At 38.0% G+C, this 14065-nt stretch overlaps 1 protein-coding gene across 1 annotated transcript in view; it reads left to right on the top strand.

Moving 5' to 3' along the window:
* Positions 1-11: 11 nt before the first annotated feature.
* SDHAF3 (succinate dehydrogenase complex assembly factor 3) overlaps positions 12-14065 on the top strand; it is a 28470-nt gene continuing 14416 nt past the window's right edge. Inside the window, exon 1 of the mRNA XM_021538370.3 lies at positions 12-194. Coding sequence (XP_021394045.1) covers positions 33-194 — 162 coding nt within the window. The 5' untranslated portion in view covers positions 12-32. The remainder of the gene's footprint in view (positions 195-14065) is intronic.

Genomic DNA, 14065 nt, shown 5'->3' with positions numbered 1-14065 from the left:
GGCCGGCCCCGGGGCCGCCCCACGGCGCCGCCATGGCGGGCGGAGCGCGGCGCCTCTACCGCCGCATCCTGCGGCTGCACCGCGCCCTGCCGCCCGCCCTGCGCGACCTGGGCGACCGCTACGTCAAGGAGGAGTTCCGCAGGCACAGGGCGGCCGGGCCCGCCGAGGCCCAGCGCTTCCTGCGCGAATGGGAGGCAAGTGCCGCCCCGCGGGGCAGGGACGCGGCCGGGAGCGGCGGGGCCCGGCGGGCGCGGGGAGGCCGGGCAAGGTCAGCGGCGCCGGGCGGTCGCAGCTGTTCGGGTGCTGGGCTCGCTGATCGCAGAGGTCTTTTCCAGCCCACCCGAGTCTCTCTTCTCGGGCATGATCCCGTGAAGGGCAGCCTCCTTACAGAGCTGCAGAATGCCTTGTAACTCCATGTCTCTAGGCAGGTTGTTTTTTATAGTTCTCAGTGCCTTGCCTCGAATGTGTGTGAGTATACTTGTGCACACGCAGGTACATGTAGCAGAGTGGCATCCGTCATATAATTAGCTATGTATGAATACATGTAAATAAAAGTATACACACAGTTACCTGTATGATCTATAATAATGCATTATATAAATCTATATAAATATTTATAGCTACATACATAACTAATTGTATAATTATAATTAGCTACATATAAGTGTAAATAGCTTCCCTGTGAACTTGCATTTAATTTCTGAGTAACATTTTTTCAGTGTTTCTTAAGGAAACAAGTCTTCTGTCAACATTGCTCTCTGCTTAATACTCCTTCCCCTGCACCAAAGAGAGAAAAGCAGATCGCTCCCAGGTGACGAAGTTGTAACAAGTTTCACAAGCAGCAGAGGAAGGAGACCCATAAGGTGCTTTCTCCACATGCCTGGACCCCAGTAAATATCAACATATTAATAGGTCCCCAAGAAGTCCCCATGGCAGAGGTGCTTTCCCCACATGCCTGGACCCCAGTAAATATCAACATATTAATAGGTCCCCAAGAAGCCCCCATGGCAGGCAAATGTGTAGAGAGAGGAGGAGCTTCAGTTAAAGCATGAACACAGCTGCAAGAGACAGATGAATAGACAAGCTTCCCATTAATTTTCATGCTCCTTGAACTACTGGCTTGGTAGTACTTTTGAATCTCAAAACTGTTTTCCTGTCTATGGAAGGAAATTGTGTTCTGCTTTGCAGTGGAAGGTGGTTAGCAAAGGTCGCATCCATTGCCTCCCAGTTTACCAGAAGAAGGGTAATGGGGGAGAACTGCCCCATCCCTTCTACCTGCAGTAGCTGAAATCTGGAGGATTAAGGTAACAGGCTGGGGCATCAAGGAATAAGCAGGGAGAAGACTGCCTGGTATTCTCTACAGAGGATAGGAATAAGTGTATTTTAATTGCCTCTTGCCAACTATCAGTTAATAGTTGATATCAGATCCTCAAATCAGAGAAATTTGTATCAACCTCTCAAATGCCTGATGCTATTGTAATTTTCAATTGCCGTTTACTTAATACTGCTGAAATGTTTCTGCATCAGTGCTTTCAGGTTTAACATGAGCTAAAGAGACTAGTTACAGGTTACTATTTTCAGTGCTAAAATCTTCCTTAAAATAGTTTTAGAAAAGGAAAGAAATGTTTACATTGAAATATCTTTAGCCATTTTTAAAGTGAAGTATACAAATAGTGAAAATGTTTCTCAGTTCTGAACTGTTTTAAAGGTAGATTATAGGAAAAATGGTGACAAAATTTAGACTACAAGTAACAAGTTGAATTTTGAAACCTGACATTTAGTGCTATTAGCTATGATATGTTCAAGGAAAAGAAACTAATTTAATAACTGTTTTGAGCGTGTGAATATAAAGAACTTTGCAAATATGTCTGTCTTCTAACAAGATGCTGGGAGATATTAGCATGTAGTTAACGTGTCTCTTCTCATTTTTAATTTTTGTTTTGTTCTGGGGTGTTTTTCTTACCCAATAAAAATTTATTTCAAGTGTAAAATTTAAATCAGACTTCCACATTTTTGGCCTGTGAGACTTGCTTTGCAATATGCTGTGATTCTTAGCCCCATGAAGACTTGAATGAGGTAATTGAGGAAAGCGGACTGTGGACAAACTGCGACTAGGTAACTCTGGGCTATAATTACATGATATTAATTCATGTTGGAGTCAGTCCTCTGTCCTGGCTTTGGCTAAGATAGAGTTAATTTTCTTTGTAGTAGCTTGTTCAGTTCTGAGTTTTGGATTTAGTATGAGAAGAATGTTGGTAGTGCACTGTTGTAGCTGTTCTTAAGTGTGCTTACTCTGAATCAAGTGTTTTTCAGATGCTCATGCTCTGCCAGTGAGGAGATGCGCAAGAAGCTGGGAGGGAGAATGGCCAGGACAGCTGACCCAAACTGGCCAAGCAGATATTCCATCCCATATAACTTGTACTATGTTCAATGCATAAATTGGGGGAAGTTGGCCATGGGAGATTGATCACTGCTCAGGTGTGGGCAGGGCATCAGTCAGCAGGTGGTGAGCAGTTGTATCCTGCACCACTTGTTTCTCTTGTGTTTATTCTTTGCACCCTTTGTGGGCAGCAGGACACCCGTTTGAAATAGGGTGGGAGCTCCAGGACAGTTCTTGCAGAACATACCAGCACAGCTGGGGAGTGCTTAGGTTCTTGCCTAAGAGTCACCCAGTTAGCCACGAGTGAAGCTGAGATAATGCTGCTGCTTTATGTTTATGGACCATAACTACTTATTGCCTCTAATTTTATTAAATGAAACAAAAAACAATCAAACCAAACAAAAAATCCACTGCAACAAATTACTACAACATTAATACAAACTGGCTGTTTAAATTTCCTTTTAAGTTTATTTTTTTTGAAAAATGCATACTTACAGCTCTGATAACAGTATTTTGGCATGTTGCATTTCCAGCTTTTTTCTTCCCAATTTGCTTGTTCATTAGGCTAAGCATATACCTTGCTGTATGCACTTTGGTGTTGTCAATAGTCAGCTTCCATCTGGAAATGTTCTTTCCTCATGCCTTCTGTTGCATGCAGGGCAGGGCAGCTGGTACAGGGTGGCATGATGTCTCATGTTACAGAAAATTAGTGTTCTTAATTTTATGTTAAAGTAATATATCTTGATGTATATTCATCAGAGGGTAAAGATTATGGATATGATAATTGCAGTGATGTTTCTTGACTTTGAATGAGGATTTCAATATGAAGTGTAATCTTAATAAGTCATCTGAAATGCTTTTTGAATGAAAATTTCCAAGGCTGTCTTATTTTAACATGAAACTACTTGACTATTGCTAAAACTCTTCAGGCTCTCTTGGGTAGTCAGACCTTCTGGGTGTGCCTGGATATACTAGTTCATAGCCTCTGGTGTGTTTTCTTGTCCTCCAAATGATTCATGGTAGCTATATGTTTAGAAAACAAGCCAGACATTTCAATCACATTATGGTTGCCTCAAACGATGTCCCTGCCCCCATTGCTATTTAAATTATGTTGATTCAAGGGAGCTGGCCATATTAATTCGAGGTTGTAGCTAGGTGGAAGTCAGCCTTTTGTCCCAGGCAGCTAGTGACATGGTGAGTGACCATAGCTCCAGCTTGTGCCATGGGGGGGTTCAGGTTAGACATCAGAAGGAATTTCTTCACAAAAATGGTTCTTAAGACTGCCCAGGGAGGTGGTGGAGTCACTATCCCTGGAAGTGTTCAGGAGATGACTGGACGTGGCATGCAGTGCCGTATTTTATTTGAAAAGTTGTGTTTGATCAAAGGTTGGACTCCATGACCTTAAAGGTCTTTTGCAGTCTGTGATTGTGTCTCACAAATGGAACAAATTTCCTTTATTTCTTGTGAAACATGGTGGAAAACCTGTAGGGAGGTTTCTAAGATCAGCTTTAAAAATAAAAGGGAGGAAAAAGGAGGTAAAAAGCTCTGAAATTGTATTGCTGTTGTATGTGAGTGGTTCATGTTGTTTTCCTGTAAAGGAAATGAGAAGGGACTTCATCTTATTTAGAATGCACAGGAATTGAGGGATTTAATGTTAGAGCCAACCATGTAGATGGCTAATGAAGTTTTGTAGGAAACCTAAGCCAACCTATTTATAGAATAGGGAAACTATCTACTGAATATTCTTGGAAGAGTTTTTAAGTGGGTGTGACCAATAGTAGGACCAAATCCATATGTACTTATGTAAAAGTAGAAGAATATAAATATTATGATTTTCCTATCATTGGCATTAGATTGCTATTTTGTGTCTGGAAACCTGCTGGGAGATATTAAAGGGGGATACAAAGAAAGTATGCTTTGTTGTTCAGGAATTATGCTTGTTCAGGTAGATTCAAATTAAGCATATAAATTATTAATATATGTTCCTATCTATTTTCTAAATATTTAATATTTTAATTAAAATAATTGGTACTAGTTTACAGGAGACTGCTGATATAATTAGATTGATACTGATTATTACCTTGGAATGGTATTGAATTAATGTTGACAGGTATGATAAGCCAATTAGTTCAACAATCTTCTAAATCATGGTAGCTGATGAGAATGCTTACATAAGATAAGTAATATTAAGGTAGTATTGATTACTTCATTTCAGATTGCAATAGGTACAATATTCAGCTAAATAATTTCAGTAACAATTTGTTTCGCATTCAAGCATTAATTTTGAAAATGACCATTTTGTACTTGGCTTTTTTTAAAAAGCCTGACCCTGTAGATGAGAGGGCCTGGACTGTCTCTAAGACAAGCAGAATCATTCTGCAGAATTACACAACATTTTCTCAATTTAATATATTGAATAAATTACTTTTGAAATTCTTTGGCCACTCTTGACCTTGAAAATCTTTTTACAAGCTTTCAAATGAAGTCACGTAGCCTCTTAGGAATGGCTAAATTTTTGAATCAGTGTATTTGATGCAATACAAGTAATTGTCGTTCATCAAATTTATTTTCAGTTGCCTGCGTCACTTGCGGTATTTACTTTGCTGGGATGATTGTGGGATGCTGTCGTATCTCAGAGAATATTGTAGTTCTGATAAGTCTTTTTCTGCTCATGAGCAGATATACTTGCAGAACTTTTTGCTTCTTAATTTTCTGAGCATAATCTTCCCTCCCCTTCTTGATTTATTTTTAATCTACTAGCACTCAAAAATATGTTGAAATGTTGGATGGAGAATTTGAGGAGCCAATAGTCAAAGAGAGCAGAAGAGGAAATTGTGGCCAGTACTGGAGTCAGACTAAATTGGGTATGGGATGTGTGGGTTGCCCTTTGTGCTGTCTTTCAGCAAATAATGTAGGTAGTATAAAACAGCTGCTGGCATTCTGAATTCTTCTCTCAGTTTCAGTGAAATACATTATATAAGGGATGTTTTCTTTACCTGACAAAGAAATAATTTTTTTTGGATGTAAAATATGTTTTTAGTTTTTTTTTCCATTTTATTACTTTTATTAAAGTTGTGAAATAGGATTTTAGAATAGTATTTCATTTTGACATTACTGGAAACATTGGAATTTGCTTTTAGTGATTTTTATGGCTGTCTGGATGAAAACCTTATTAAGAGTAAATTCCTACTGAGTCCTATGTTCTTATCCCCCACTTAGGGTGTTCACTAGTTATTAATTTGTAAGAACTAAATTGGAGTCAATTTCCTCTATTCTTCTATATTTCTCAAAAGGTAGGAAAGAATTTTGCACTTTTCTGAGAGCTAGGGAGTTGTGGCTGATAAACTGAAGAGCATGTGGGATTTGGGCATGAATGGCTGCAGGAAATCACACTGCTGCTCTGACCTGGTGTTCCTGGTGGCCTGCTTGGTTGTAGGATTTGAAATCTATCTCTGATGAAATTTTGCCCGGTGCACCCATGATTTGGTGAGTGTCCTGAAATACTATTTATGTGCAGTTGCAAAGGTTGACCTTTGTTGTGAATCCCTGCTGTGAAGTTTCATGCAAATGAAACTCTTTCATATTATGCCATCACTTCCATCCTTTCAGTGATCTTTCAGATTTGAGTGTAGAAGCAGGAGCTGGTGTCCTCTTCATAGAGAATCCAGGCAGTCTGGGAGCTTTCTGACGTGGTGAGACTTGGGGTAGCCTGGGAGACCCACTGCCTTGTGCATGATGCACACCTGTTGCAGGAAGGGGAATTTGTTACTTCTCACCTGGAAAGCAGCATCATTCTTTTTTTTTTAATTTTTTTTCCCCCTGTCCACATACTGGTTTTATATCTATACTGTATTTTCTAAATTCAAAGTTTTATAAATTGTACCATCAGTAATCTCAATGCTTCTGTCATATTACTATGCCAATTATCAGTATGCTATCATATCTATGATTGCATGTAGCTAGTCAGATGGCTGTTTTGATAACTGCTTATCTGCTAGTTGAAGTTTTTATTTACAGCTGTTTTGACACAGTAGGAAATCATACCCAAGTCATAGGGGTGACATCCAACAGTAGTGTTAGTCGCTTGTGCCAGTCATCTCAGGTACACTGCAAGTATAAATACATGATGTGCAAATACATTTATAAATTTCAGATAGTTTTGTAACATGCCTTGGATATTTAAAATGTGGCATGAATTGAATCTCTGATTTCTTGGCAGGGTATAGCAATTTTATTAGTTACAACTTTAGATTGAGAAGTTTAAATTGCTGTAGAAGTGGGATGTATCTCTAATGAGTGTTAACAGTTTATTCCTTACATTGAATAGCACTGGTGGGGCATATTTCTCAGGATTGAAGATACTGTAGAAGTTTTGTCAGTGTCTGCTCCATGAGCAGAGACCTGCACCTTCCTAATGAGTACAGGTTAGTGACAGCCAGTGTGAGAATAAGAAAACAGCCAGACAAAGCTGAACCAGTAATGGAGCATTTACAGAATTGTCTGTTTAAAAGGTAATTCAGGTTTCCATCTAGTGGTGGTATAAAATTCTGTCCAAGCCATATGAGACAGCATGTGCATAGGCATGTTCCTAGCATACTATTGTACTTGTGTATATGTGTGAAACTTAGGGAATCAAAAACCTTTATGTATAAATTAAATATGTAAAAATTATGTATAAATTAAATATGTAATAGCACATAATCCTCAGGACCTCCAGATCTTTTTAAGGCAGAACTGCAATGACCAGCAGTCTGTTTTTTCATGCATTCAGATATCCAAATACCTTTAAATGTACATTTATCTTACTTGCTGTGAATTAGGCTGATTCCTCTTTTTCATTATTCCATGACAGCCATTTCAAAAAGTTTAACTTGACACATGTTGCTGAAAGTAAATGGATGTCTTAAAAGGTTTTCTTCAAGCTGTATGTGTGCAAGTATGAGTGTTGTTAGATGTCTTGCTTTCTCTTATATGTAAACAAAACAGAAAAAGAAGGAAACAGTAACAGATGGATATTCTGATTCTTTTGCCCCAGTGTTGTAGCCCTATTTTTAGTATTTAAAATATTTTGCAGTAGAATTTAGAAAACCTACCAGGTTAGATTTTCAGATGAAGGTTAGCAGTGATTGAAAGACAGGCCAAGCAGCGTGATGATGCAAGGACGTTTATTGACAAAAGGCACAGATGTTTATATTGTTTTAACTTCTGCATAAAAATTTCCAGTTGTTCAGTCTAGGTGCGATTTAGTAGGTAGCAGGCCATAATGTATATATATATATTTTTTTTTCTTTTTTTTTTGCACAACTACTTATCACAGCAGGCTGTCCTGTTCTTTGGGAAGGGGACACAGTTTCTGAGTATCTTTCTCAGTTCCTGCCGTTCTTTCTCACAGCTTTTTCTCACAGCTCTCACTGTATGATCTTCAGCAACTCATGACTATTGTTCATGTCCTTTAACTCATTCTGCTCTGCAACACAAGGTATTGAGGTCTGAACTTTGTTGCATTTTAAGACAATGTAGTGTCTTAAACACTGCATGGGTCAAACTGAGTATGAATTGCAGCTGCTAAATCAGGAGGATTTCTGCTTGTTTGTATTTTATTGACACCTTCCTTCTAGCATTTGTTTGGTACTTGTGTGAATATTGTCAGCATGTAGTGTTTTGTAAGCATGTTAGGTTTTTCTACTGCCTTGTCAGTGCATTTCCACTATCAACACTGTAAACACTGCCAACTTTCTACAAGTGCTGTCAAGTACCATATTTTGTAATTACTGCAATAATATTATGAGTGCTGTAATTGCATATACTGTATAGATGTGCCTTTCTGTCCTGTGTAGACAGAAAATTCATGTTTTCTGCAAGGTAAAATGGCATCCAGAGCACATCAGAATAATTGTTTAGAAACTGTTTTTTTTTCTTTGTTCAGCATAATGTGAGGTTGCACAAATAGAGTTATTCTTACTGGAGTATTTTAAAGCCCCAGATTTTTTTATATATAGAGCTATACTTAGGACATACTGATGTGTATCCATTGAAGAATAAAAGGTTTTTTTTTTTTTACACAGTTCACTAATATTAAAGTAATTTAACTGAATATTGTTTTTTGCAAGAAGTTGAAACTCATATTTTGACCTCATAATTGATTTTGACCTCATAATCTATTTAGTGGCATCTTTATCACCATTCATGTTGCTTTAGCTGTCTTTTGTAATGCTGAGAGTTTTGGCTGTTTTGAGTTTGAAGCTGACTGTACTTAGAACCATACATCCTCTTAGTGATATCCTGCTTTTTGTGCAGCTCACTCCTGGGAATCAATCAAGCAGAAATTTTCTGATGAAATATATTTTGTTTCTGTGTCTGAAAGCTGCTAATTTCAAACTGTATTTCTGAAGGATATAATTTAGAAAATATATTTAACCATAGTATCTGTTAAAATGTTTGAACTTCTAGCTTTTAAAGGTCATTTCCAGAAGTAATGTATAATAATGAGGTATTTCTAATGAACAAGTTAGAAGTCCTACTAGAAGCATAGTTACTGAATGTTGGATTTTAGGCTTATTGATATGTGGGGGGTTGAGTCCTGTTAATGTCCTGTTTTTAATTGTTTCAGGGATATTAGTGAGAGATAGCAGTCTAAGATTAAAGAGAGCATGATGCACTTTTTTTCTCACTGCTAGGTAAATCTGTAAAATACCTTCTAAACTGATCTTGCACCCCATATTTCAAGACTAGCTAACAAGAGACACAATGTAGATGCATCTTCCATTTCTCTGTGGGAATTACTGAATGGTGTAGACTTGATAAACTAGTTTTATGCAACTTCATAGTATTTTTTCCTTCTTGCTGAACTATTCTATTCAGTAATTTAGACATTATTTTTTTTTTTTTGTTTTTCCTTTTGAACCAGAAGCAATGTGTTGGAAGGTTTAAGTTCCCAGCACCATTGCTTCTTTGGAGCTGTCACAGCTGAAGGTGTTGGGTGGTTTTGGAAGTATTAATATTTGCATGGAATAATCCAGAGAAACTGAGTTTTTTTTGTGGGCCATCAAATACCATTTATTTATAATCAGTTTCTTGGTTCTTATGATTGCATAGTGAAAGCATGTGGTCTTTGTAGTAGAATTTGGATTATAATAGGCAGTCTGTATTGAGTTTCATATTACATTAGCAATCCTTGAGACATCATCACCTCTGACTGAAGTCTGTAATGCCCTTATGTGTAGTCTCATGGCTGAATTTTGACCTGATGAAGGCAAAGTGTTATTCATAAGCTTGCAGTTTTTAAAGTGTACACATGATGGCAGCAAATACTTGGCTAGAGAAGCCTTGTTCTTACGCTAGGAAACAGTGGCTGCTGAACTTCCTAAAACAAACTAGAATTCCTGCAGATTCAGTTATTGTTTAAATTAGTTATTGAAATATATATTGAGAATTGTTAACTTGCTGCTGCAAATTTTGATAAGGCTTTTCAATCAGAAAACTTTACTGGGTTTTCCACCTGGTTTAGTCATAATACTGTCATAATGGGCTTTCTGGTTTGGATTTGCATTGGTAAAAAAAACACTCTTGGGCACAGGGTGTGACTCTTGTGGATGGTGCTGGGTGGGGCCAGGAGTTGGACTGATCCTTGTGGGTCCCTTCCAACTTGGCATATTCTTTGATTATAAAATTCAGATCAGCCGTGGTAGTCCCCTGGAGAGTATGCCCAGAGCAGATGGGGCCTCAGTATGTAGATACAAAACTCTTAAAAATTTTTTTTTTTTTTTTTTTTCATAATGGATCTATTGAGTTTTAAAGTGATCTTATTTTTGGAAGTGTACAGTAATAGCCCAAAGGCAATTTTTATTTCACCAAACAAAAAGTTTTATTGTTAATAATGTCACATTTTAGATGCTGTTACAAAGTATGTTGGTATTGCATAGTACTGTTCAGAGTAGGAAGTTTTCTTTAAAATTTAAAAGATAGTATAAAATACTACTTATTCCTGCTTTTATTCCTGGATGCCAGTGAGACATTTAAACTGGATCTCTATCTTTTTCTGCCCCTTTCAAAATTAATATGACATGTGTCAGTCTTCCACTATTATATTTTAAGTCAAAAAGTTACAGGTTGCCCCAGCTCCAATAATAAAACCTTATGGAAGGTGTAGATCAGCTTTTGGCTGTGGTACAAGCAGGCTACTCTAAAATTGAGGATATTTTTGTTAATGTTCAATTAATTTTTCTGTCTATGTACTTTATTTGCAGTAGTTTAAACTTGGTTTTATGCTTAGAATTAATTTTAAGGTGTTCAGCAAATCATGATATTTGAACTTTTAAATTCAGTTTATTGTTCACAGTGAAGTACCCTTGTGAGCTATTTAACATCCATTACAGTGAGTCATTTTAAGAATTTATTTAAGAGATCAATGATGTAAAGGGTTTTAATTAACTAGCAAACATGTCTTTTGTTTATCAGTTCAGCTGCTGATTGAGAGGTGAAAAGAAATCTCATTGGTAGCACTAGCAATGTTATTATGGTTCATGGGCAGTTCAGTGTAACTGAAAGGAGTTACACTTTTGAGAAAAAGAACATCATCCTATCAATCAAGAAGGAAGTGAGAGCTGCTTTATGAATAATGTCAACTCTGATTTGTCTTTTAAAAAATTTTTATTATTTGTTTTACTGGTGAATCTGATTTTTCTAGAGTCCTTGTCTGCCAGCAGATGCCACTCCTCAGCAGCAGAGTGTTTCCCAGACTTCACCAAATAGAAGAAAATAATTGTGGTAGACCCTTGTTTTTAGATATAAAACAATTAAATATTTATATTGCTATAAATATGCTATAAACAATTAAATATTTATATTTTACAATGGAGATGTTTAAAGATTTGTTTCCTGTTGATGCATTAAACCCCAAGGCTGCAAAAATGGTAGTATGTGGGGTAAGATGCCTTTGTTCTTCAAAGTATTTTAGTTGAACAGAGGATGACCCAGAAATCCTGTAGGACTCGGGGAGCTTCATTACAGAAGGTGTAACGGTGTCTGTGTTGGAATTACTGAAAAGATGTAATGAGAAAGACTTGGAAGCTGAAGTCTCCACGGCTTGCAATAGGCCAAGTCCTTGTAAAACCTTTAAACATATGGAAAAAAAGATGGCCCAGTTTTAAGTGTAAGAAGGAGCTAAGAAGCTGTGCAGTGAAAATAGAAAAGGAAATCCTAATAAGAATATTCTGTTTGTCATTTCTAGATTTTGAAAGACATTGTCCTGTGATTATGTGTCCTGGGACATGAAAAATGACTAATTGCTATCTCTAAACTTCAACAGCCGGTGATTTTGGCAGCTGGTGTTTTGGATATGGGCAAGGCCTGTCTTGGCCTCTGTAGACATCGGCAGTAGAAGACTACTTTGATAATTGGTAAATGTGGTTGGACCCCCAGACCCTGGATTGAGATGATGGTTATCACCTTTCCAGCCTTGATGCCTTCCATCTGTCTGCCAGTAATGGAAATACTCCTGATGTAACTGACAAGTTTTTGACTTTTCACACAGAACCACCTGTGTGTGTTGTTTTGTTCTAAAGGGTTTTGGTTTATATTCCTGGTGAGAGAAGAGATGTTTTATATATATATATATATATATATATATATATATTCACACATGTATTACGCCTCCTCAACTTTAAAAATAATGCAGACTACTTTATTGTGGCTGGTGGGAAACCTGTGAAGATCTGGGGATGCCATTTGAGCCCTGGAGAAAAAAATGTGGAAAAAAGCCATCAGTGGCAGTTTTATTGCACTCCCACATGTTTCCTGAGAAAGTTCTTTAACTTCTAGTTTGTATTCTGTAATTTGGGTTTCACCAGCTCTTCCTTGGAAATTGTGTATTCTGCATTTTGTTTTATTCCCATCACTTTCAGGAAAAAGTGTTTCTGACTTCATTTGACATTACAGCAAATGTGCTTCTCCTAAGGAAGTTTTCTGGAGAAATTATTAGTATCAGTTATCCAATGTTAACAAACTTAAGTGTTTTACAGACTTAATTTTCTGGATGTTAACTATTTACAACCTTTTGGATTTTTTTTTTCTGTATTCATGTATATATATTCATTCTGTATACATGTATGGTGTATTTCAGGGGTTTGGTGCTATCTACTTCATTTAGTGTTTAATGACTTTGATCTGAAGCAAAGCATATTAAAATCACAGGGTGATTTCAGTGAATCACCCTGTGATTTCACAGGGTGATTTCAGTGTGTTCTTTTGAAATTGTGAGTATGCTAGACAGTCGCCTCAGTGGACAGTAGCTGTGGGTGAAGTTGAAGTTCCTTTCAGCTCCTTTACTGAAGTATGAAGGTAAAGCCATTCATGTATCAGAGGGTTTAGTTAAGAGAAGATAGTTGGAATTTTGAAGTTAGGGAACATAAACATTTCCTATTTGCATGCAAGCAAACTTTTGTATTAATTCTGCTTGACAGCATTCCAAATGTTGTACTCTGCCATGCATAGCCTTTGGAGCCTTCCTGGTGATGGGGTTTTGGAATAAGTTATTCCAATACAAAAACTACACAGCACAGAGGACAAGACAAAAACAAGCAGTGTATGAAATAAGCTTTTGGCTTGGGAATAGGAATACACCTCTGGCAGAGTGTGCTGGGGACTATTTGTTTGGCCACAGTGTTGTTGAGTTAAGCGTGGGTCTGCACTGCTGAACTGATGTGCTTGGGCTGCTTTGCACCTGGCAGTGGACCAGCCCATTTCCATGCTGTTAAACTCTTACACTCCAAAGCAGGGTGGTGGTATCCAAACAGCCTGCTGGGAGCAGTCCCTGATCTGTGCCAGCTCACTGGCTGAACCTGGGACTTGTTTCACATAAAGATGCTTATCCTTGATCAAAACCTGTGCCTGTGGCACCAAGCTCCTGGGGTGGGTGGTGGAGTTCTGGTATCTTCTCAAAGCATTCCCTGGCACTGCTATAAGTTGTTACTGGAGACAGAGCACTGACTCCTCTGCTGTCAAGTGCAAGTGCTGCTTTTGTTCAGAATTCTCTCTGTCACACATTAGCAGATTCTCAACAGCTGTTGGATTTATCTACCTTTCTCCAAATCAAGAGTTGTCATATCTGAAATCCATGTGGAGTTGAGCTGTCTGAGAAACAAGCTCTGAGCTCTCTGGTGCTGTTCTGCCTCTGGTCTGGTGGAACAAGGTGGGGACTGTCTAGGCCATAATGAAATTGTATGTCAAAGCTGGGCACTGTGTCTGCACAGTAGCATTTGTGAATGTTCAGCTCTGGTGGAAACTATATTCCTGGAAGGAAAAGAAAGTGAAAAAAATCACCTTTGCTGTCCTTCTAGCCAGGAGGGATTGCCAGACATGTTTCTCATTATTCTGCACCCTAGATCTATAATATTCAGTACCATTCAAAAGTTATTTAAATACTAACATTTTAAGAAAATTTTGTTCCTGATTCAACTCAAAGAGAGCATTCACTGCTATTTCAGAGACCTCTGGAGAACATAGTCCAGCTGCTATTCATGGTTGTGCTTTGTGTTGATAAGACAAGTAAGCACACAATTTTTCATCTTTCCCTTTTACTGGCCTGCTTCTGAAGTGTCATGTTTACACTCTCATGGGTCACAGAGATGAGACTGAGTTTGGGAAGACTGTTTGGTGTGGTACCTCTGAGAGAGTGTTACATGGGTG

This window comes from Lonchura striata, chromosome 1 (genome assembly GCF_046129695.1).
Source record: "Lonchura striata isolate bLonStr1 chromosome 1, bLonStr1.mat, whole genome shotgun sequence".
NCBI classification, from domain to species: domain Eukaryota; kingdom Metazoa; phylum Chordata; class Aves; order Passeriformes; family Estrildidae; genus Lonchura; species Lonchura striata.
The sequence above is the reverse complement of the archived record's forward strand: the minus strand, read 5'-3'. Positions and strand labels throughout refer to the sequence as shown.